The following is a 26,217-nucleotide window of genomic DNA, read 5'->3' on the forward strand; positions in this document are numbered from 1 at the left end:
CCAAATGTCTATCCCAACAGAATGTAGCCTCACTGACATCACAAATGCACAGGTGAGAGCTGCCCTCTCCAAAGCAAAAAACACAGCATCAATGGGACCAGACGTGTCCCAGGCTGCATCTTACACAAGCTCCAAAAAGAACTAAACTCTCACATAAAGACACTGTTCAATCTCAGCCTTACTACAGGATATGTACCCAAGGAATGGCGTACAGCAACAGTGGTCCCACTCCACAAAGGTGGTGCCACAACGGACCCAGGAAACTATCGCCCTATAAGCCTGACTAGTCTGGTCTGCAAAGCTATGGAGCGTATCATCATGGAACTCATAAGCAAGGACATTGGTAACCTCCAGACACTGGATCCTACCCAATTCAGATTTGTTAAGGGCATATCTTACCTCTTGAACCTAGTCGACTTCTTTGAAACAGTTACCAAGGCCATAGATGAAGGGAAGGTAGTCCACACGGCCTACCTGGACCTCTCAAAAGCCTTTGACACAATACCCCACTCAGGCATCATAAATAAGCTCACCAGCTTAAATATCAACCCCTATGTCACAAGATGGGTTGCAAACTGGCTCAGGGATAGAACCCACATGGTCAGAATCGCAGGTGCCACGTCAGACTCCAAACCAGTTACAAGTGGTGTTCCACAAGGCTCAGTCCTGGGACCTCTCTTGTTCGGTATATACTTTTCTGAGGTACAGGCTAATACAGGAGGACCATGGCTGACCAAGTTTGCAGATGACTGCAAGCTGGGCGCCATAATCAACTCTCAGGCTGACACAAGCATCCTCCAAAAGGTTCTCACAGAGATGGATAACTGGTGACAGAGCCATGGCCTTAAGCTAAATTCCAAAAAGTGCATAGTCATCCCCTTTGGGAAAAACAAAGTGCCCACAAATTACCACATAGGTGGTAATCTATTAAGTACAGAAGATGTAATTAGGGATTTGGGGACCCATGTAGATAGAAACCTCTCTTTTCACAATCACGTTGTCACAGTGGTTAGAAAGACCTTCTATATAGCCCACCTTATCATGAAAGGGTTCACATCTAGAACAAGAGAGGTCATTGTGCCCCTCTACTCATCACTCATCAGGCCCATAATTGAATACAATGCCCCATTTGGGATGTACCTTACCTGACACCTGCAGCAACTGGAGAGGCCCCAAAAGTACCTCACCAAGAGGATCAAGGGACTCAAACAGATGCCCTATGCAGTTCGGCTAAAGAAACTCCAGCTCTACCCAGTTGCTTACCGCCTACTCAGAGGTGATCTATGCCTGATGTATAAAGCCATGTCCAACCCAGAATTAATGGACATGCTCCACCTCAGGAAATCCAAATCCCTTAGAGCTACATGCTCCAGGGACCTAAACCTCAGCACAGAAATAAATAGGACATGCTGGAGGGACAGATTCATATCCCAGAGGCTGCCCTCACTCTGGAACAGAATCCCAATCCATGTTAGGCAGAGCCCCTCACTGACTCTCTTCAAGAGAAATCTTGACGAGTGGATGGGAGATCATAAGTTCACCCCTGGGATCTCTTCTGTGTCCCTGCTAGACAGGGGCACAGTAAACTAACCTTAAAAGGGCTATCTTCTGTGACCTACTCTACAGAGGCACAGTCAACCAATCTAAAAGGATGGCGAAAACCAAACACACTGGCTAGGCTTGTAAATGCCCCAGGGCAGATAGCCTAGTATCAACCTATGAACCTATGAACCTATGAACCTCAAATAGTTGAAAACATTTATTAAAAAAAAAAAAAACATATTTTATGTAGGGGGCAGCCACCCCCATCCCCATACTCTCCCACATCCTGCTATTTATACATATATACCAACTCCAACAACAGCAGAGAAAGGGCAAATGTCCACTACCAGCCATACCATGACTGCCCACAAGCAGGTGATGGCATTCATCAAACTTAATGAGATTTTGATTTACACACAGACACACACACACACACACACACACACACACACACACACACACACACATTATATATATTGCATAAATAACATAATTCTGTGCTTATGTTATCTGTCAGATTGAGGCACAGTTATATATTGCATATACTGCATAAAGAATATAATACTATGTTTATGTTGTCTGTCAGATTAAATTGCCTATTTGTTAATGAACATCTATTTGTAATCTTTTGACTTACTCACTATCCATTTTCCTGTTGTAAGATTCTGAATAAATTATTTAAGCATATAGAGCTATAAGTTTGCCTCTGAAAGAGACACTTGCATCTAGGGACTTACAAATTAATACATATATAAAATGTGGCCTTGGTCTTGGCCTTGTGCCACAGCTAATGGCTAAGAGGGTCTGTGAAGAGCAGTGCAATTTCCCAGTAAATAATCAGATGCAATTATATTTCTGTAAACAGAGTATACCATGAGAGACATGATATCAACCAGGGGCCTAAAAAGTTTCTAACTCAATAATCATTTGCAAAGCCATTTCAAAGGGATGAAAGCACTGAATTTTTAAGTGTACAGCAATTTGCTCAGCTTTATTGAACACAGAATATTAATTTATTGTTTGACTGTATTGCTCAGAGTAACTGAAAACATAAATATTAAAATTAAAATAGAAATGTTAAAATATATCAGAGCTAAACACTAAGCATTAGTGGTTTATCATTTTGATAACAGTTCTGGAACTACTGAAAAGATGTATTCAAAACAACATCACGCAACCTTCCCTCCTGCCAGTGTTGGAATTATAGATCAACAAGCTATGATGCAGAATCTGAATGAAAGACTAGAGGATTTTCTTGGCAAAGTACGTAACTTGGAAGCAGAAAATGTAATGCTCGAACATCAGATTGATGAGTGGAATCAGAAAAATGAACCAGTGAAAAAGGATTACAGCAAATATGATAAGGAAATTGAGGAGCTCATAGACATGGTAAGTTATAATTATTTTGTGCAATAGTTCACATTGCAAAAAATAAAGCTTTTTCTTCATCATATAAATTTCATGTGATATATTGATATAACAGTAAAGATCAGAACCCATACATATCAAATTTGATATATATGTATTATTTTTTTTCTTTTGATTGTTTACTTGGGGTTATCAAGACTCTTTTCAGCCATGGTCTGGGACAAAGTCAAGGGAAGGTTAAACGTAGTAAAATTAGCAAAGTGGTACATAGTAACAGACTTGGCAAATATGCAAATAAAGCTCTAGAATACACCAGGAATACAAGTAAATGGATTATAGCATGTGAACAGCTCACACTACTGTTGAACGTAAAGCAGTTCTGTTAGTGTCAGCCCCTCAAGACTTGATTCCCTGACAGTGCCAACATTTGCACTGAAAGACATCACTGGGGGATCATGCAGGCACTAAGTGCCATTTGTGGGTGTATGCCCTTTGTCTTTTTGTAGTGCAACCATGGAGTTGATTATACTTGTTGGGGATGTAGGGGGGCACTACCCCCCAATCCTGGATGCAGTGGAGTTTGCCACCTGCCAAAAACACTGAAAATATTGTTTTTGAGAAATTATTTTCAGCGGGTTGTCTTTTGGGGATAGAAGCTCTAGGGATTGTGATTTGCCCACTCATAATTGAAACATTTGAACATACTTTAGTAATACTACAAAACCCAGTCTAGAGACCAAACAAAGAAAAACGGGGCCTAGTCAATAATAAACTGAAGTTAAAACTCACCATTTTGTGTAGGTGATTTGTATTAAGGCGGAATACAGTAGGCAGGGTTATACAGGAACAAAGGGAAGTTAGTATCAAGCAGATATGGGGAACAGTTGAACATATGAAGCTTCTCTCAATTGTATGTAGCAATATCACAAAAACCTATACTACAAGGCAGATAACTGTTATGACTATATTAATTTCAGGAATGAAAATTATAGCTCACAGTATCCTGTAAGAGTTAAGAAGATTGCATTGAACAGTATACAGAAGTAGGACAACAAAGGAATTTAGCAAAATAGGAGCTAGACCAAGCATAATAAAACTGAAGCATAAGAGAAAACAAGCATGACATCAAAAAGGCATTTCAATGACTGCTGCGAGAAAGAAAAGCAGTAAAAATAAAGAAGTCAGACATAACAAAATGTGGTTTGCATACATTCCATTGACAGACATTTCAATTCACAGTGCAACAAAAGATAAATAAATAAATAAATGTTTGCAGTCTCTCAAATCAGGGGTTAACCCTCCCCCACACCAACCAAATTATATATACCAGTTCCATGGTTGTACCATGAAGTAGAAAAGGACAAATACCACACAAAATGTACCACTGGCTTACACTAACACACTGCGGTAAAACCTTCCATGACAATAATATTTCAAGAAGAACACTAACCAAAGTGGCCACAGTAAAATGCAGGTATACCACAAAATTCAAGCTTCCCCACTTTAGAGTCAGCAGAACAAGTAGAGTTCTAACTTAATTAAGAAAGGCTAAAGGGCAGAAAAAGTTAATAAAGCTGACAGTTATATGCTACAGACATAAGCAGAGAGGAAAGATGTAGAAGATATATATACTCTTTGAAAAGAAATGTATAATATCTAAGTCAGAAGAACAGTCAATCTGAGAATATGTTCAGGAAACATTTCACGTGATTAAAGGTAAAATAAAAAAAAAATATATATATATATATATATATATATATATATAAGGCCATATGTGAAGCAATAACTGGTATGGCAATTGTGGTCCAACGAGAAAGATAATTCAATGGTTGCGTATCTGCTGCCAGTACATTTTGCACTTAATATGTGAAAGTGGGGAGTTTTTTTTTTCTTGAATTCATTTAGTCCCTCTGCTTCTGTGGGGAAAGGTGAGAATAAGTTTAAGGGGGACATGTAGAAAAGGCCTCATCAACCTTAACATACCTAAGTCTATGCCTACTTATATGTCATAGCAGGTCTCCTACAATTTATCAAATTAACACAACGCCAAAACTGAAAACATCAAGACAAGAATGATAGTGTACAACATTGAAACATACAGTATCGAAATGTATATATTTGCTCCATGACTGTGTTAATTCTATGACTAAACAGTCTTCCTGCATCTACCTCTCTGCATCTACTTGCTGGGTACATGAACGTAGCATTCACCATAGTGTTATGCTGGTATGTAGTATGAAACGATGCAGGGAGAGCAAATATATACATTTCAATCTTTTACATTTTGATATTGTGTACTATCGTTCTTCTGAACATTCGAAGTTCTCATTTTGATGTTTTCAGTTTCGGTGTTGTGTTAATTCGATAAACTGAAGTAGACCCATCACGTCTCATGAACTATGAACCTAAAGTTATCGTTAACCTATTTTCAGCCAGCTTCCTTGAAAAGGCTGTGCATTAAGGGGATACTTTCAGTTTGTACAGCAGAATATGATGGTGATAGTCTTATCAATGAAAAGGATATCATCCAGTCCTCCTTTGAATGGTTCAGTTGTGTTTATGCTAAAGAGCTCAGAACATGGACAGGTTGTATTGCCTCTTGGCTTATAACCTATAAGCCCAAACATCAGAGAAAAAACAGCCCTGGAAACAGTAGGATTACAAGATATGCCCATTTAATCCAAAATGAAGTAGCAATAAACTGCCAATAAAAAAAAGACCAGATTCACTGGCCATCTGACAGCAATCTCAGATTTATTGTTCTTACAATAACCCATTACTCCATTACATAATTTTCATCAATCCTTGCATAGCAGAACCAATATAACATTTCCAAACTACAGTAATCTGGCTAAAGAAACTCTAGACTGAAATAAAACAAAGGTACCAAGCATTTAGTGCAGCTGAATACAGCATTCCAGACACCAAGTATATTGATAATGTTACAGTGGAAATCAATGAAGCAATGCACTTTTTGCAGAAAATGGATTTCTTCTCATTAACTTTCAGATAGGTTATAACTTGCTTGTAAGAGGAACAGGGAATTCTGACACATTGCATCAAGCATCATTCATGGAAGTGAATGATATGTCTTCACTAAGGACATTGGATGCCAAACCCCTCAGTTCTCACAGACATGTAGTGGAGGAGCAGGAAAACCTCAATTCTCACAGATGATGCCACTACTCTTGGTGGTTGGTGGCCATCCTAGGAAGAATGAATGGCTCCCACCTTTGAGAGAAGGAATGAGCCAGATGGACTAGTTGCAAGCATGGGGGGGGCATAATAATCAGGGGAATATAGCAAAATGCAAAAAGATTACAGGGTCTATATATGGCATGTCTGAAACACTTGATGCACCTTCTCCGAGAAGATTAAATGTTTTTAAGCTGTTTTCAGTTTTCCTCTTTATGATGTATAACTACTTTGAGGCAATAATCTTGTTCACTTCAAAAAACTGCACAAACCTCAACAAGGTTTCATAACTGTGAGTACAACTATTTATCAGGTACTTCTACATATACTGCATCAACACAGACTGATAGCCTAGCAATGAGGTGACATTCCATGTCTAACAAACAAGTCAACCAAGAACACTATTTTGAGCAATGTGCCATAAGGACATCTTAGCAGAAAACTGCATATATTCACTATAGTTCTTGAATGGGTCAGTTTTGCTAAAGTCATTGACATCAGTACAATAGGGAGCTTCTGTTTAATCTAATGTCCAGAGAACCTAGATTACATTTATAGTAGAGTTGGAAGGGTACAGCACTTCACAGTGGAGTGGATTGAGGAGAGTTTCATTATGAAAAAATATAGCTCAGGAAGCCTGGGAATTATTTGAAATATGTTGAAAAATACTATCAGTTATTAATCTGGTAGGTTTTGGAAAAGTACCCTAAATCCTAATGAAGAGCCCTAGCAATGTTGGGGTAAACAGGGTGCCTGCCCTGCCTAGTACCTTGGTATTACCAAAGGTTTGACAGCTTACAAGTTGTCAATTAAGTGATTCTAATCATGAGTGCTTAATAGACAGCCTTTAAACTGTATAACTGTTAAATTGTTTTTTTTTAAACTATCTTAACGAAAAAGAGGTTATATATAGACACAGTTTGCAAGTTGTCTGTAACTGACTATGATTGTGATTTCTAAACAGACAGCTTGTTAGCTGTCAACCTTTTTTTAAACATTTGGGAGTCAAAAAATGGGTGTGTTGCCCAGAACCACAAATTCCTTTGCCATAGCTTACTCTTAATGGTATATTTCAAATAAATACAATTGTCCCTCTTAAAATAGTAGCCATTCTTACCTTTCTGGGACAATACATTAATATTCTGCATGAGAGATAAGTAAAAAAAAAATATACATATATATATATATATATATATATATATATATATATATATATATATATATATATATATATATATATATATATTGTTATGGAAAGTATATACATTGTGTAGAGTCTGTTTAAAGGCATATACTATAAAGAATTCCCCATATAATTGTAGAAGTACATAATTACCATATCCATATTATCACCACAGAAATGATATCTTGAGATTTTGCAACACAACCTAAGTAGCTTAAGACATCTAACAATAAAGACAATCCCTGGGATTCAATAAACTCCACGTAGGCTTTGTGTATGGCCTACACAGAGTTTACATGTGTGCTAGGTGGTGTGCATCAGCGCATGGGGTGCAGCACCGCACAGTGCATATTCATGCCATGTGCCGTGTTTAAGCAAGGTTTTGTGGCCGGCAGCAGTGTTGCTGGCCAGGAAACCATTTAAGCTGACATGGATAGCACTCCTGTTGAAATCAGAGCACTGACAGGCCATGCTTTTGCACAGAATGCCACAATGATCACCAGGGCTTCACAGATGGCTTTCAGTTAGTGGTCAAAATCTGGACAAAGGCCAACATAATGGGGGGACAATGACCCAGAAATAGGGACATAGTTGACATTTTTATGCTATAAAATGTGCTAGATTAACCAGAGGTTTGTGTTAAGATACATGTTCTGAAGGATTTGAAGTATGAAACTCAAATGTATGTAATATTAAGTTACATCAGTCCTGAGATCATCCCAGTGATATGAAGAAAGCCACAAATTTGATAAGAAACCCATCTGGACATTCTGTGAAAATCTGGACAGTACAGATGTATGAATGCTAAGTACGTGGTCCAAACACAGTACAAAATGATGTATCTACAGTGGAAAGTATTGTGATATCCCATGCCTGGCATTTTGTACTGAAGCTGTATAATGATCAGTAATGGTACATGGACTACTGTGTAAAATAAACACTCAGTGGAAGTGTGTGTATTGAATAGGAACACACAGATGAATTGTAGGAATGAACACAGAGAATGAGGACAGGTGAAACAATCTAATGTACAGCAGATGAGGACATGTCAATGGAAGATGGTTGTAGCAGCAAAACCAATCATATATCTATATGGTACAGTAGGGACTGTACAGTAAAAATGTGTATTATGTGATGGCCACACAAGGTGACATTACAATGGTGTCTGTGTGATAAGCATCCTTACATGAATAAGGCAGAGGACATCTATCAGGGGTATGACATACAATTGGGGTAGGGTGCATATTGTGAAGCTGTGCAGACTGATTTGCCTGAATATGAGTGTAATCTCAACAGAGGTCTCCAGGAAGTGGGACACAGGTAAAGGCTCATGGACAACATTAAAAGACCCATTTACAGGCATGGACAATATCAGAATAATACCACCAGGAATCCCATGCCTCTGACATAGCATTTGTGATTTAGAGTGATCAGAGATGATTCTGCACAAACACACTTGTACAACTATCATAATACGTACATACCCTATGAGGGTAATCATGCACACTGTCCTGGCACTGTAACATCTGCTGAAGATGTTAGGAGGGACACTGCTATACCTATAAGTGATATTATGAGCAATACAGGCTAATTGACTGGTGTGAATGGCATAAAAAAATGGCATAATCCACACTGTCACAAATGATATCCATGCCATTAATGTTGCCAAACACCTATGCATGTTGTGTGTGCATCACCAAAACAGGTAGCACACATACATCTGGTGTAACAACCTGATTGGTGTTCCACACCATCAGACAGTCATATTTATGCCACAAAAAGAATAACTACACCACAGCACAACTTCAGCCCTTCTCTCTTTCAGAAACCTGGTTAACCAACACAGAAATAACACCCAATTTCTATCTGCTATATTCCTGGACCTCTCCAAAGCATTTGACATGGTTTCCACTCCATTCTAATGGATACTCTTACCACTCTATCCTTTGCCCCTAACACTTTTGCATGGTTTAAAAATTATTTATCAGACCGACAACAAGCCATCCAGTGGCAAGGAGTTATATCATCTTTACTCCTAACTACCATTGATCTACCTCAAGGTTCCATACTTGGTCCACTCCTCTTTTCTATCTTTACCAATAATCTACGTACCTCTACCCTACAGGTTTTACAGTATGCAGATGATTCCACCCTGATCTGCTCTGCCCCAAATCTCACCTCCCTACAGCATGTCGCCCAGGAATCTTTTACCTCAGTAGAAAGGTGGATCACATATATTCAACTTATCTTAAATCCCAACAAAACAAAACTACTTCTATTTACCTCAAACAAATCAAAAATGACTCCACTCTCCTTCTCTATCTCCTCCAATAATGGAACTGTCATTTCACCCTCTCTCCACATCAAGCTGCTTTGCATCGAAATAGGTAACAACCTACACTTTGACATCCATATCTCTCAAACTATTAAAAAGGTACACAAAAATGGGGTCCCTATACAGACAAAAAGACTTTCTATCAGATCAAGCTCGGGTCACTCTAGCTCAAACCCATCTTCTTTCCACACTCATGTATGCAGCACCTATTCTCACCAATGTAAGAAAATCTGACCTGGAGAAGCTTGAGTCGTGTTACAACAAAACTGCCAAGTTTGCAAAAAATTCCCTCTTTAGAACACACCATTGTATACCTCTTAGGCAACTTCAGTGGCTTAAACTCCCACAGTTATTAACCTACCACCAACTAGTTATAGATTATAACAACCTAAAATATCCTGAAAAAACTCCAGCCCTTAGGGAACTACTGACTAACTTAATTCCAAATCACCCACTCCGCTCTCCCAACAAATCACTCCTCTCTATCTCCACAGCCAACAACACAGCAGGTAAAGCTCTATTTTCTCTCAGTATAGCAAAAAGTTGGAATAATCTCCCTCCCTCTGTGACTTCTGCATCTAATACCAAACAATTCAAAAACTCCTTTAAGGCTCATCTTATTAGCTCTTGGCTATGTCCATGTGTTACTTAATCCTAATGTATGCTACCATCTTTCTCTCTTCTCTCCAATTATCAGACACTCAGTAAAAATGGAGGTAACAAATGGTATCCCTTGACATTTGGAAATGTTGTTGTGATCTCTGTCTGTATATTTTGATGACTAACTTAATGTTCACTTATATATATTGCTGATATGATCTTTCTTTGCGTACTGTTCTATTATGCACAAAATACTGCTCAATAAAAAAGACTTTACTTTACACTATGTATTATTATCATTGTCTGTTGTATTAATTAAGTGGAGCTTTTCTCCCCTGGCCTCCGCTGTAAATGGACCTCATCCAGTCGGACCATCCCGGTTAACAAATGTAAAATAAATAAAATAAATAAACTGGATATGGCCAATACATTGTGTGACAGCTCACTGTGACAAGGGTGGTAAACTTCAGTTACACATGAGTGGAAGATATGTAGGGAGGTACATGAAGAAGGGTGCATTGTACTCAGTTATTGGTGCAATGAAGGCTGGGAACTATGGAGGTATTATAGGCTATGATGTAGATATCTGTCACATACTCAGTACTTGGGTTACATACAATGGAGTAGTCAGCACTGTGACCACATGCTGGTGAATGGTCCCCTTACCATCTACTCCAGGATACAGGTCACATACATATTGGTCTGATTATAGGGTGTGATGTCCACATTATACTTGGATTGTGTGTTTGTTTTCATGACTTAACAAATCCCCCATGTTGTCTTGTCATTGCAGGTGTTGTCATGGCTGTGGCAGTAATCTTTGGTATGTGTTGATACTGCCTCTATTATACTAATATCATAGCTGGAGTCAATCATTGCCCACAATCTGTAGTCCTTCAGGCAGCTGTTTGGACATGTATGTCCTCTGTGATGTCCATCACCTATATAATGGACAGGAAAGTATCAAGCAGACAGCCCTGATGTATGGACCTAATCACTGAACCTGGGATATAGGTCACTTCACACATTTCATCATAGTGAGATGCCACGTGTGATACACTGGTCTACTCACTTGGTGATATAGCTGTTTATGGCCACAACTGACAGTGTTGATAGAATACCTCAGTGTGGATTTTTGTCAAATGTCTTGACCTGGTCAGGTTCCAGAAGATGATAGTGCTGTCATCATCCATGCCCTTGATGATCTCTTTGAGGACATCTGGCAGATGCAACAGAAATGATGTAGCATTAACAACTCGTGCAGGGCTGTTGCACACAGACAGGATATTACTAGTTTCCATTTAGAAAAGGTCCATGATGACATGCTGGTCTACCTCACAGTTGAGGAGAGTCAGGATGTGTCTATACATGCATGCATCAGGTGCTGTCTCCATCAACTCAGATGGATGCAAGTTGATGTACATTCTTCTATTTGAACATAACCCTTGTGGAGGGTGTGTTGAAGTGTGTATTCATCTCTATCAGGAAGGTATATGTGTTGAGTCACACCATAGGTGATGTGTGATGTCACAGCCCACTGATTCTGTGTGATAGCCCTGAATGATGGTAAGACAGTGCATACTGCTTATTGTGATCTTGTCTAGGGTTTTGACACAATCCCCCATACAGGTGTCATTTAGAAACTATCCCAGCTGGTGATTGACCCTTATGTCAGTAGACGGGTAACCAGTTGGCTCACTGACAGAACACATACTGTGAAAGGTGGTGAATCAATGTGTACCGGTAGAGCTGTCAGCACTGGTATACTGTAGGGATTTGTGCTTGTCCCTTTACTATTTGGACTCCACTTCTAGACAGCTCAGGCTAAAGTATATGGCCTTTGGCTTACAAAGATTGCTGATTCTTGCATATTGAGTGGAATCATTGAGTCTACCAATGATGATAACATTCTACAGGATGAGCTAACACAGACAAATGACTGGTGACAAAGCAACAAGATCTACAGATAAATGCAGAATTGCGTCTTCGTGTTAATCTTCTGAAAAGTGGAATTCCATGCTAATTACAGTATTGACAACAGTCCTGCTATGCTGAAACCCAGTGATGCAAGCAATGGGAACACATGTGGATAGCAATCTGAGCTTCAACCACCAGGTGTCCACACGGGTATTGAAAGCCTAAGTTGTGCACATCATAAGTCATGCCTTCATATTCAGATCATAGGATTGTATGACAGCACTGTACTTGAACCTCATCAAAACATTAATGGAGTATAATGCTTGGTTTTGCATGTACCTCACCAGACACATGTAGCAGCTGGAGAGACCATAGGGCTTTCTCATCAAGAAAATACAGGGCCTACAAACATGCCATGATGTATGTGGATAGACTGAAAACCATGTCACTGTAATCTGTATCATATAGGAAGAGGTGACTTCTGCCTGGCCTCCAGGCCAGTCTCTGACCCTGCCCTGGTGATAATAGTGCATATACACAAATCAGATATAGCTGATTTTATCAACAGTGTCTGTTGAGGAGAATATGATAATAACAGTGTCCCACATGCTAGTGTAAAAGGCTCTCTGTAATGTTGAACAATAGCACAAACACACACACACACACACACACACACACAGTTGACTGCAGTAAAAATAGAACCCCTACAGATTACAAACTTCTGCATTTAAGGCAAGCACCACAGCTCAAGTCTGACTTGGAGTGTCTCAGACAACACTTTATAGCTGATGGCTTCAGCAGTGTCTGTTGAGGAGAGTTTGGTAATAACAGTGTTCCACATGCTGGTGTAAAAGGCTTTCTAAAATGTCAAGCAATAGCACAAACAAACACACACACCCACACACACAGTTGACTGCAGTGAGAATAGAACCACTAACTAAGTACACAGACTACAGAACTCAGTACTTTACACAAGTTCCACAGCACAAGTCTGACTTTTTCAAGACTGCAGGTCAGCTTATAGTGGATGACATCAGCAGGCCATGTTGAAGAGAAGATGTTGGAAGGACTGCATGAAATGCGTGTGTAGACATGTGCAAGCATAAAAATACTGTCAGTCCATGGCATTGGAGCAGTAACTGTGGGATAGACACTACTGTTTTTTGTATAGACAGACATACCCACACACACACACACACACACACACACACACACACACACACACACACACACACACACACACACACACACACACACACACACACACACAAACACACAGAGTTGACTGCAGTGAGAACAGAACCCCTACCTAACAGGTACACAGACTACAGAACTCAATACTTTACATATGTGCAAACATCAAAATGCTGTCAATCCATGGCATTGGAACAGTAACTGTAGGACAGACACTTCTGCTGTTCTGTCTAAACACACACACACACACACACACACACACACACACACACACACACACACACACACACACACACTTGACTGCAGTGAGAATAGAACCCCTACTTATCTAAGTACACAGACTACAAAACTCAGTACTGTACACAAGCATCATGGCACAAGTCTGAGTTTTACAAGACTGCAGGTCAAATTATGGTAAGATGACATCAGCAGGCCATGTTGGAGAGAAGATGGGAGGCCTGCATAGGTTCATAGCTTTATAGGGTCATAGGAGTTTACTAGCTTAATGGCCCTAGGGCATTTACAAGCCTAGCTGTGTAAAAACACAACTACCCTTATTGAGCATAGTTAGATGGTCATTGTTATCATAGCAATTTTGTGAGCAATACTGACCAGCCCTGTCCATGAGCAGCATAGATGACATCTCAAGGGAGAATTTACAATCACCCATCTAGTTGTCAAGGTTGCACTTAAATAGGTTAATTGAAGACCACTGCTTCACACTCAGTGGTAGCCTGTTTCAGATGAATGTCAATAGCTGAGAGATCTATCTGACTCCCCACCATGTTCTGTTTATGTCACAGGCTAGGTTGAGATCCCTGGAGCAATTTATTCTTGTACAATTTGATTTGCGGATGTGCAGCATTTCCAGTAGGGCTGGGTCTGAGACTGCTCTGTAGGCCAGGCATAGGTCACCTCTCAGCAGCCTGCATGATACTGAGTACAGTGACAGATCTTTTACTCTTTCCATGTATGTCATGTCTTGGAGGTCCTGGATTCCTCTGGTCACAAGCCTGTGTTTTCTCCAGTTGCTGCAGGTGTCTGGTGAGGTACAGACAGAAGGGAGTATTGCACTCAATTAGTGGTCTGATAAAGGCAGAGTAAAGCAGTGCTATGACCTCCCTGGTCTTGGATGTGATAGCCTTATTTATGATGTGCACAATGCAGAATGTGTGGCCCATCACTATGGATGCATAGTGATTGAAGTGTAGATTGCTATCAACATGTGTTCCCAAGTCTCTCAACACTGTGTTTGAGCTTAGAGGGTGCTATGTATATCATAATTAGCAGGGATACTTTATTGCCAAAGGGGGAAATGAGGCATTGGTTGCTTTAAGGTTTAGTCTGTGAGTTTGGCACCAATCATTTGTCTGTGTCAGCCCCTTCTGTAATACGTTACCATCATTGGGGTGACTTTATATGACTATGTCCAGTTAATAGTCATCTGCAAACTTGGTAAACCACAGACCATCTACCTTTGCCTGGGCTTCAGAGAAATAGTTTCCAAACAACTGAGGGCCAGCACAGATCTTTGTGGTATTCCACTGGTAATTATTCTAGTGGTGGAGGTGCAGTCCCAAACTTTGACAGTATGTGTTCTGTTGGTGAGCCAGTTGACTTTCCATCTAGTAATGTATGAGTTAATTCCCAGATGGGAGATTTTCTCTATGATACATAAATGGGGGGATAGAGTCAAAGGCCTTGGATAACTCATCATAGGTGGTATGTCCTGTTGTCTCTCATCCAGGTCCTTGGTGTCAGTATTAAATAAGTCCACTAGGTTTAATAAACAAGATCTACCCTTGAAAAAAACAACATGGGTCAGGTCAAGTGTGTTGAAGGTCGTCTATGTCCCTGTGGATAAGGTCCATGTTGATTCCTTCCCTAGACTTGCAGACAAGGCTTTTTAGGCATATGGGTTAAAAATAGTTCTAATTCTGCATGTTACCAGATGTGTGTGCATTTCATATCACACAATATTAGATATTCATTTCTGCAGTGTAGGTGATATACATGTTGAAAAAGTACCTTAGCACCAGGGTTGTAGTGCTTGGGTGAGGCATCACATGGCTGTATTGTACATATGTGACATGTTGTTAGATAGGGCCTTCAGTTTATGTTTCCACATGTAATTCTATGTCATTTACAGGAAATGGACAGTAAACAGCAGTAATACATAATAATATTTACTTTTCCATAGCACAGCGAGCAGCGGGTTTGCAGAACTGTTGACAAAGTGTTTGCACATACGAGATACACATTTCCAATACTATTCATGTTTATGCATAGCTAAGCAGTGTGCAAATGTGAGCTGCATTGCTAAAGTCTGAGAGTTAGTACTGTGTCTATGAAACACCCCTGCTGCATAAATGACTCAGTGGCAGCAGGACATTGACATATTTCTTTTTGAACCCAGATGATACTGGGTTTGAATACAGGTGCATTTAATACATTTAAATAAACATTGATAATAACTTTTGTTTTTTACAGTTTGGTTACTACTTTATTATTGATAATGCAATGACATGCATTCTTTAGAGTATGTGTGTTGCTGTGTATTGCCATAGCACAGCAGGTTTAAGTGGCATTGAGGGGCGGTAACTGCTGCATTTTGCCACCGCTTACCATAGTTGGGCACCTCCGCACAAACATGAACCCCAAAAAGTGAAGAGCTCCATTGCTTTTTTGTTACTTATGTGTGTTGTGTGTGATTCTATTTTTTGACAAGATTACAGTGGCGAAGATGGGATAGATAGGAAAGTGGTAAAATAGGGAGCAAGTGGGGTAAAAACAAAGGGAAAGCAGTAAAGGGATGTGCAGGTGGGAGGTAGGAAAGAACCACCACAATCCATTTCTTTAACAGTGTAAACTGAAAACATCTGCAAAATATTAACTGAATTTGAACTGTCACTGCCACAAAGAGGGTGGACCACAATGCAATCATGTTGTATAGCCAGCTGGACTGAATCAAGTGTATCAAGAAGATACATGTGCAAAATGGAGAGCTATGTATGGGATAATTTTTTTTTTTTTTTTTTTTTTTGTGGGAGAGGTGCCCATTTATTTTTTTTATTTCAGAGAGACAGATGAATGTTGGAGAAGGGACATAGGTATGTCTGGGTCAAGTAAGTTGAGTAGATGAGGAAGCAATTGCAAACATACAAGACAAACAAGATAAGAGACAGGGATGGTGATGGACACAAAAGTTTGGTGGACACCATGACTGGGGTGAGGGAGGGGACAACCTTGGCCAATGTCCATCAAGCTTGGAGACAGTAAGAATCAAGTCCTCATCCACTGGACTGTCATCACTGTCACCTTACTTTGCTGGTGGCTGTAGTGCTTGACAACTCCTCCTCCTCTTCCTATGGAACATGATGGAAAGCTGCCTATCCATCTAGCATAGGAGTGCCCCAATGGTGCGGTGCACAACCCTATGCACCATCCCTGGAAACTCGTTGTGGGTGATGAAATCACCACCTCCACCACAGCTTCCAGAGGGTACCACTGCACCAGCGTCCAGGGCAGAACTACCTGAGGGCACAGGTAGTGCAGGGGCAGCAGAGACAGTGCTGCCAGGTTGGCTCCTAGATGTGCTGGGCATCAGTACTGGATCCAGTGGAGCAAGGGCAGGCTGATCCACTGGGGATGGCCTACCTTGCTGTGCTGTGGAGGATTAAGTGATGTGGTACACATGGATGACATGCAGACATTTTGATGACACATAATAGAAAATAAAAACAAGAGAGATAAGGGGTGGGCTGAGTGAAAATAAGAGCTAAAACTAGCACCATCATATATGACATACAATGCATTAATACAGTTATACAATTCTATTATCTTAAGTATTCCATTTAAGTATACCTCCTAACAGATACACACTATACTACAGATTGCTGAAAACTAATTCTTGAAATGTGCATATATTGCACATATGCATGCTCCGATTATATAGATTACAGTTTACAGCAGGGCATTTGTGCCACTGGTGTAGAGTGTTTAATTTAATGTAAATATTATTGAAGAAATAACAGTATTGCATAGTTGTGAATTGTAGTATTTAACCCACAACTCTGACTAAAGTCTAACATTGGACTCTTACAATTGTTTTTTTGCTACAGACTACTGCATTCATATTTGCTTTTACAGTTGGGATACGCATGCTCAGTTTGATACAACTCTATAAAATATTAAGAAAGCTATCTTTAACTTCTAATGCTACAATAATAATTCTCTTCTGCTGCATACATACCACTTGCTTCCCTCAGTCTCTCCAATTAAGCAACGTGCACCTGGACATTGAATTCATGATCCCTGGCAGCTGGGGAAAGAAAAGAAAAGAACAGAAGACCATTACGCATACCTGTCTTGCCTATATTAATCTTTCTAAGTCTTACAAGTACTTTCTTTAGATTAAACAAACACAGCTGTGGGATTTCCACAATACTAAATTCCTCCAAACAATGATTGAGAGTATCCCTTTTCTCCTCTGTGGGTCATTAAAAGGATGCCTACATTGTTCTACATTGTGTGGGATTCCAGTGGCACTGGATACAACCTGGGACAAACTATTCCATGCCTCAGACTTGTACTGGGAGCCAGAATATTTCCCTTGTAGAAGCCTTTGGCTGTTGTGCTTTACCAGGATTACAATAAATATCCTGGACTCCTGGACACCCCACCTCTGTACCTTAAACCTGGCACCTTACTCACTAATGCCAGCTTGTCTACTAGCAGACCTAGAGCAATGGAGACTGATGCTTTCCCACCAATACCAGTTATCACTTTTACTGGGAGTGCGCTAACCTGAGCAATGCATTTGCATGATGATAAGCAGAGAACAGCAGTGCCAAGCAGTGAGGAATTAAATAATTGCATTTGGATGGTTAATCTGACACCTTGGTTTAGTTTGAGGGGTATCTACTGTTGTAGCCTGGAAATATATATTGGAAATTGGATGGAAACTGTTAAGTGAGTTAGATTTTCAGACACGCACTGGGGGCATAAATGTAATGACCTGACACATTTGATTTTACCTTTATACACTGAGAAAATTGATTTTAAACTGTGGGATTCAAACCAAGACATAAGGGACACAAATTTTCTCCCACAGCATTGCTTTTCCATCTTTGTCACAGAAGATGTGCTGCTCAGACATAGTCAGGAATCATTCATAATTACAGCTGACAGTTTGAGGTGTTACACATGTATGTGTGTGACCTGACAAAGTTACTGAATAAAGATCCAGCTGTGTATTTGCCTTAGGCAAATGTGAAGCCCATGCAAGTCCAGATAGCACAATCATGCTTACAGAAATATAGCAGGCAGTACACTCTCAGTCATACATCTGAAAACACAATAATGGTGTCTCATTCCTCATACATATAATTCATATCAACTCCACTATCTAAAGAGTTCTAAGTGAGAATGAATATAATGGCAAGTGGAACAACAGTAAAAGTGTATGGAATATCCTGTATTAGAACCTAGGACCATGTGTATGGCATTCCTACACTTACACCTGTTGCTATAAGAAAGCTGAAATAACACTTGTCTAGATTTCAGTTCATTGCTATAAAATGCACTATTGCAACAGTAAAAAAAAGGTTGCACACCCTGTACTAGAACCCAGGACCATCTGTACTCCAGCTGTACACTTACACCTGCTGCCATAAGACTAGTAACATGCCATGCCCAAATTTACTAATCATTCTTAAGATCTCTGTGCTAACCACCACACAACACCACTTGGAGGGTCTGTGTGGTGCCCCAATAGAATTAATTTAATGTATTTGGTTTCAATTTTTACTGTGTGGGTTCTGTCTGCAGGTGTTGTGTCTGCTTTCTAGGTGGTACAGTTGTCCAGTTTGCACACTGCAACAATTTCTGCAAATGAGATAAGCACAGCCAAACCTGAAATTCATTTCCTCCATTCCCATAAATAATCCAAAAACAGCATACAGTCCGAAACATGGGTAGGGTATAAAACTGGTTTATTGGATATAAATCAGGTAAGCGCTTTCATGAGTATTAGCCTCGTTCCCATAATTGCACTAAGCGCCACAACTTGCAAACACTGCCCTTCCAGAAAATAAAAAATTAAAAAAAAAACAAGAAAGAAAATAAAAATAAAAGAAAAAAGGGACAAGTAGTTAAAATGAAGAAAATCAATCTATGACATACACACTAGAAAATGTTGGTTCACATGAGATATGTCTACATAGATCTGAATTTGAACTTTCACTCCAATGAACCTTCTGAACCTAGGAAGAGGGCCTTATTCCTCTTTGCCACCCAAACACCTTTGCAGCAAGGATCTAAAATCATTCTGCACACAACCAACTACAACATCATCTACAGTAATATGAAACCATACAACTGTTATTTGTACATTTATTATTTTTGGATGTTGTACACTAAGTGATCACACAACCAGTTGTGATTATTGCTTGCAAATATACAGCTCTGTCCTACCTCTCTAAGTTTGTTGGTCATTCTTCTCTTATCTGACCAGTAGTCTGAGACATGCAGTCTGTAAGCCATTCTATATCACTAGTTTAAAATGTGTGAGGATATTAACTGGAAATCATATCATATGCAGTTGCTAACAAATGAGGAGGAGGCTGGATGTATGAATTGTGTGCTGCTTAATGGCATTTCCAACCTTACATCTAACACTTTGTAAGTCTAACCTGACATACCCACTGGATGTAGGATAGCCTGCATTGCTTTTGTGTTTGCCTTCTCCCAACCATTAATCATTCACAGCTGCAATCCATTAAAAACAAACACTGAGGGAGTGTCTGCACTATGTGTACTTCTCCTACATGGAGCCAAATATTTATGATTCAGCAATTCTAATAAGTCCACACCTCATTTGCATCTTCATCATATAAAAAAGCCAACCATGTAACTAGGAAAACTGAATGTGAGGAGACTTTTTTATGTGGAAAGTACTGAACAGAGGCTTATTTTTCTGGAATATATCTGAAAATACGATTACTGAACTTGAGAAGTCATGCTTGCATTTTGTCAGCTACATACTACGTAAGCTGGATTGTAATTAAGAAAAATCTGAAGCAAAGGCTTTTACACTTTTATCTGTGTGCATTAGTTAAAAGTGTACTGATGGTGTGGGCATGTTTGTCAAAGGCATTTCACAGGTATACACAATTGGCAATACCTTAAAATGGAATGTTCTGCGATAAATCTGTATACATTTTCCAGGGGCAGTTCATTTGATAGCACTTTTAACATTTCAAAGATTTTTTTTAGCAAAATGTGTAATTTACCTGTTCTTTGTTGGGGGGCTGGGGCAAAGCTGCATTTCTCTTAAGGCACAAACAAGGATATGTTACTATTGTTACTCTCCTTTTTTTGCATCTAACCTGTTGTTCGGATTTCAAATCTCTAGACTGTTTTATGTTTCTCCAGTAGGTAATACTGACATGCTACCTTTTCTGTTTTATCTGGGAAAAGTTATTTTGTAATTATGTAAATCGTATGTGTATTATCCTTCTGCTGTCTTGTAGGACATCTAGGACTTAGCCAGTGATGCTTAAAATCAAATTATCATCAATGCTTTTAGATAACATGGTGTCTTCCTGCTTGAAAGGGGATGGGGAGATATGGCACACAGAATGAAGATTTGGTGTCAGATTGTGGATAATGTTAATGCTGTGGGTGGACACAGCAGGACATATGAGCAGGTGTGCCATAGGGCCACTGACATGATCACATCTCCACAAAGGACAGCAGCTGCAGTGGGCAGTGTTTGGGTGGGTACTGGGGGGACCTGCTATACAGCTGCCACCAATACCAAATGAAGAGTTCCTGTCCACTGTCAAGGATCCAGACGGCTCCCAGGAAAGTGCAGAAGAGCATATCCTCAGCATTGGTGCAACAGTTTCAGGGACAGCAAGCATATCCAAGGAATAGCTTCCAGGTAGGGTTTGGTATCTCAGTTGTTGATACTGTTGTATAGTAAAACAATTGAAATCAATAAGTTACTTCTGTGTGACATGAAGTTTATTTTTTGGGGAGACTGAAGATTGCTACAGTTAACAACACATTTTGGTCAATTAGGTTAGGTTGGAATTGTCATCCAAGTTCTTGTTGAAAGTATAGTTAATGGACATATAAAGGGATGAAAGTGTTACCCCCTGTGTTACTGTTAATTATGTTGTCCTTACCTTTTGCTTAACTTCTTCCAGGACCATCTTGATGTTAGGACTGTTCTGTATATTGCTGTACAGTCTAATAGTGAAAGCATTGTTGTTTTGTTAGCAAATATTGGAGTATAGTAGTTTAGGCAATACTTGTTCCTGTGTTTTTTTGCTTTTTATCACAGGTGATCCTGACAGTGGAAGTGTGGGACTTCTACCACCTGATGTCAGTGTATCAGCAGACTCTGATGATAATGGTGGCCAAACAGAGGCACAGATGGTGGGTGCATAGATTGAGCCTGACACTGAGGTTGACATATAATGAACCCTTAAATATTGGACAGGTGGAGGGTGAGGTAAGTGATCAGGGAAGTGTGGTTACTGCGGCTTCAGTGCCTGTTGACTCTAGCAGTAGCCAAAGTGTTAACACAGTGTCATACAGGAGGGTTGTTAGGGGTGCTCAGAGGACTCCTGTTGTCCCTTCTCCACCTGATCTAAGTGTCTCTTCCCATGCCACTCATCATATGCTTAGGGCCATCATCGATGCACAGGCACATTTTCATAGGTGCTCCAGAGAAATGCTTAGGGTTGTAGATGTGGCACAAGATGACATGCATGACTGCCTCCACTGTGTTGCTGATTCAATGGATCATATGAATGATACATTGGAACAAGAGGTGTCTGTGATGGAACATCTGCTGAGAGGGGTGGGTGTAGGCCACATTATCTGCTGCTAGCCAATGTGGCCATGCCCGATCATGCTCCCATAGTGGCAGTACTTCCACTGCTCCATTACTGGGTGAGCTGTCCACACCCAGACATGGCAGGCCATAGGGTCATGGTCCTGGGCATCCTTGTGAAGGGAGCTCATCCAGCAGACATCAGTCACATTCAGGTAGCAGGAGTGCATCTGACAGTGGGCCTAGTCATGTCACTCATGGCAGAGCCATTTTTCATGGTCAGGGACATCAATGATGAACTGCCATCTGTATCATGTATATTTCACACCTGTCCGATATAACAAGACATAGAGCTAACACAGAATTTGGCTGTGTTCATGCAGACACTCAGCCACCAATTTCACCTGGAGGACCCCCACAGACACACACACACACACACACACACACACACACACACACACACACACACACACACACACACACACACACAGCTGATTCTGTACTTAGTATATCTGTGTTTGTGATGTTGAACTGGTAATTGTACCTCTGACTTATATTGACCTTAGAAAGTTAGACAGTTGATAGCATCAAACTTTCCCAACTTTATTGTGAATGATCTTGTAAGGTTTGTGAAGTCTGAAACTGCAGTGTGTATCATTACTTTCTGACTTCTCTCTTTAAAGATTTTGCAGTACACATGTATGGTACTAAACTGAGGGCATGCAGTGATTATCAGTACTTTTGAGAGGTATGACTGTGTGAGTGAATCTTTGATGCCTGAGGAATACTACTTAATAATGGACACATATAAGTCAAATAAGTCTCTCCTGCCACATGTTAAGGTAATTTCTGTACAAATCACAGAAAAACAGCTAATGATCCAAACCTCAGCCAAGGAAGTCACTGTTGTTTGCCCAGAAGTACAAAGTTATATGCCAAAAAGTGAAAAAATCTTTTATTGTAGGTAAGCACTTTTGTGGTGCTACTCACACCACTTCTTCAGACCTTTGACCACTATGCATCACATTACTCTATACTTTATACTAAAATTGGAATCAGCCCATTAACTTAATTGATTCAGTTGAATAAATGAACCTGTTAATCACCCATGAAAAACTTCTATAAAAGCTTTACATAGGGTACACAAACTCAAACAGTCATAAACTTCATTCTACTATAAAAACATATAGAAAGGGATGCATATATAACAAATAAAGATGTATATATGAACAACATATATAAAAACACATAAAAAACCTTATATATATATATATATACATAGTTTTAGACACAGATACATTCATACAAAAATGGAAATATAAAAATAAATGCATACATACATTTCTCTCTTTTTACACCTAACCAAAGGGGTACTTAGTTATTATTTAAAAATATAAAATATAAAAGAGTACTAAATGACGTTTATAAATAAAATCAAAGGCCTATTCCGCAAAGCAGGTTTAAGGGCATCCTGTCATTTAACCCTTGACCCCTATCTGCTCTCAGTCTGATGTTTCAGTGTGTCTCTGAAGTCTCAATTCTGTTTATAATGCCCCCCCCTATCATTTTCTTTTATTAGTTCTGTCACTTGGAAGCTGAATGTATGCTCTGGCTCCTTGCTTTGCACATGCTTAGCCAATGCATTTGTCACATTCTGGTTCCTAATGTGCAATAAATGTTCTCGTATTCTGAACCTCAATTCCCTGTTGGTTTTTCCTACATAGAAACTCAAACAATTATTGCAAACTGCTATATATACTAAGTTCTTGCTATTGAAGGTGGCTTGAATATTAAACACATATTCTCTACCTGTATCAGGGTGCAAGAAATTATTACTAGCATCTATATATCTCCACTGATTACATCTAGTGCATGGTAATGTGCCCTTATTAGTGGTGACGTTTCTGCTTAGTGTTTCTTTGGTTTCTGTGGTATAACATAAATGTCTCTTCAGAGACATTTTATTTTTAAAGAAGAAACTTGTTTTTTCTCCTACTATATCCTTATATTGGGATCATGTGTCAAAATGGGCCAGTGCTTCCTAATGACTACTGTTATAAGGGACATATTACTTGAATATTGGGTAGGTACTCTCAGAACTTTCTTTTTTACTATTGTGTTCATAGTTGTATTATTCCTATTGTCTGAGAAATAGGGCTTCCCAGTAGTATCTCTTAACTTGGCACTCTCATCTATTATATCAGTTGTAATGTGGTCAGTATAACCCCTCTCTCTAAATCTCTGTCTCAAGTCAGTAATCTCTTGATCAAAGTCCTCGTCCCTTCCTGTTAACCTAGATGCTCTCAATGTTTGCCTTTTTACAACATTTTTAAAAATGTGTCTGGGGTGCATGCTCTCTCGGTGCAGAATGGTATTTCTATGATGCTCCTTTCGATATAATTTGGCAGTTATTTGACCCTCTCTTGTATTGAACACCTTTACATCTAGAAATTCCACTTCCTTATCTGAAACCTTCATTTCAAAGTTTAGAAAGGATGTATTGGTGTTAACATCATGGTAAAACCTATCAAGTTCTTCCTGGCTACCATCCCATGACTAAATGAGGTAATCTATGAAATGCTTGTAGAATATTATCTGCTTCCAAGTGCCATTGCTTATACTGTTATTCTCCCATAAGGCCATGACTAAGTTTGCGTAGCTGTTGGCACTAGAAGTGCCCATGGCCACCCCTTCTTTTTGTAAATACAAAGCATGGTCAAATAACATAACATTGTTCGTGAGCACCTGCTCTATCATTAGACAGATTAATTCTATTTTTGTCTGTGTATAAGTGCCATCCTTAGTTAAATATTCCCTTAGCATGTTAGCTCCCAAATCATTGGGAATTGATATAAAAAGGGAATGGACATCTAGTGTAACTAACTGGATATTATCCAGATTTAAATTAATGCGTTTCAAAAATCATATAACTGGTTTAAGAACTGTTTGGTATCCCTTAGAATAGTTGCATTCTTGTCTACTAATGGTCTTAATGTTCTCTCCAAGTATATGGATATTGGTTCTGTTGCCCAATTCTTGCCTGAGACTATAGGTCTTGGGGGGGGGGGGGTTCACTGGATCCTTGTGTATTTTAGGAATCTCTTGAATAATAACTGTAAGGGGGCTATTCACTTTGAAGTAGTTATACAAGTCTTGGGTTATCCAACTGTCTAGTAAACACTCATATAACACATTTTCCAGTTTTTTAAGAGACTTTCTTTCTGTTTAACAGTAATAATTTCATACACTTTAACATCATTTAACATTTCTTTCATTTTAGTGTCATAATAACTTTTGTCCATAATTACTATGGGTGCCCCTTTGTCAGCTGGTTTTATTATAATATTTTTATCATCCTTTAAGTCATTTAAGGCTTTGTATTCCCCTCTGGACATATTATTAAAAAGGACTGTGTGCCTTTCATTATCTAATACTTCAAATATTTATTTTTCGCATAAGCTACTAAATACATCAACAATGGGGTGACTAGGAGGAATAAATGTACTAGGTTTTTTCAAAACAGTAATTTCCTGGTCACAATTGTTCCCAAATAAAAGTCTTAACAACACATTTCTGCTAAACATTTTCAAGTCTATTATACTGTCAGTTACCTCAGTAGCTTGTGCAGGTATGAATGAGAGGCCTCTATTCAGCATCTTCGTTTCATCCTAAGTCAATGTTCTGGTAGAGATATTCCAGACTAGGGATCTTTCATTCTTTGATGTCCTCTCATTCAATATTGTCTGCTGCCCTTTTCTTTTGAATCCTCCTCTGCTCTGTGATCTGCCCTTTGAGACCCTTGTTGAGCTGGCGTTAACTTGATTGGAAATAGCTGAAAAAAATGTTCTTCTTGGGGAGGTTTTCCCTTCAGTAAATCCTTTGTTGAAATAGATGGTAATATTGGTGGTGTTTTTAAAATATTTGTGGTCGTTTCCATTGTTTCCTCACCGTTTATCTTCTCACTTGTATTATTTTCATTTTGCATACAAGAAACTGTCTTCTGTTTAGATAAACCAACTGAATTAGCCTTTGGCCTTG

General features: G+C 39.4%; 1 protein-coding gene across 1 annotated transcript in view; it reads left to right on the forward strand.

Moving 5' to 3' along the window:
• LOC122788010 (keratin, type I cytoskeletal 18-like) overlaps positions 1 to 26,217 on the forward strand; it is a 191,702-nt gene that overhangs the window by 73,809 nt on the left and 91,676 nt on the right. The window contains exon 2 of the mRNA XM_044054936.1: positions 2,676 to 2,931. Coding sequence (XP_043910871.1) covers positions 2,695 to 2,931 — 237 coding nt within the window. The 5' untranslated portion in view covers positions 2,676 to 2,694. The remainder of the gene's footprint in view (positions 1 to 2,675; positions 2,932 to 26,217) is intronic.

The sequence above is a fragment of the Protopterus annectens genome, chromosome 13.part0 (assembly GCF_019279795.1).
Source record: "Protopterus annectens isolate FY-2018-M chromosome 13.part0, PAN1.0, whole genome shotgun sequence".
NCBI classification, from domain to species: domain Eukaryota; kingdom Metazoa; phylum Chordata; order Ceratodontiformes; family Protopteridae; genus Protopterus; species Protopterus annectens.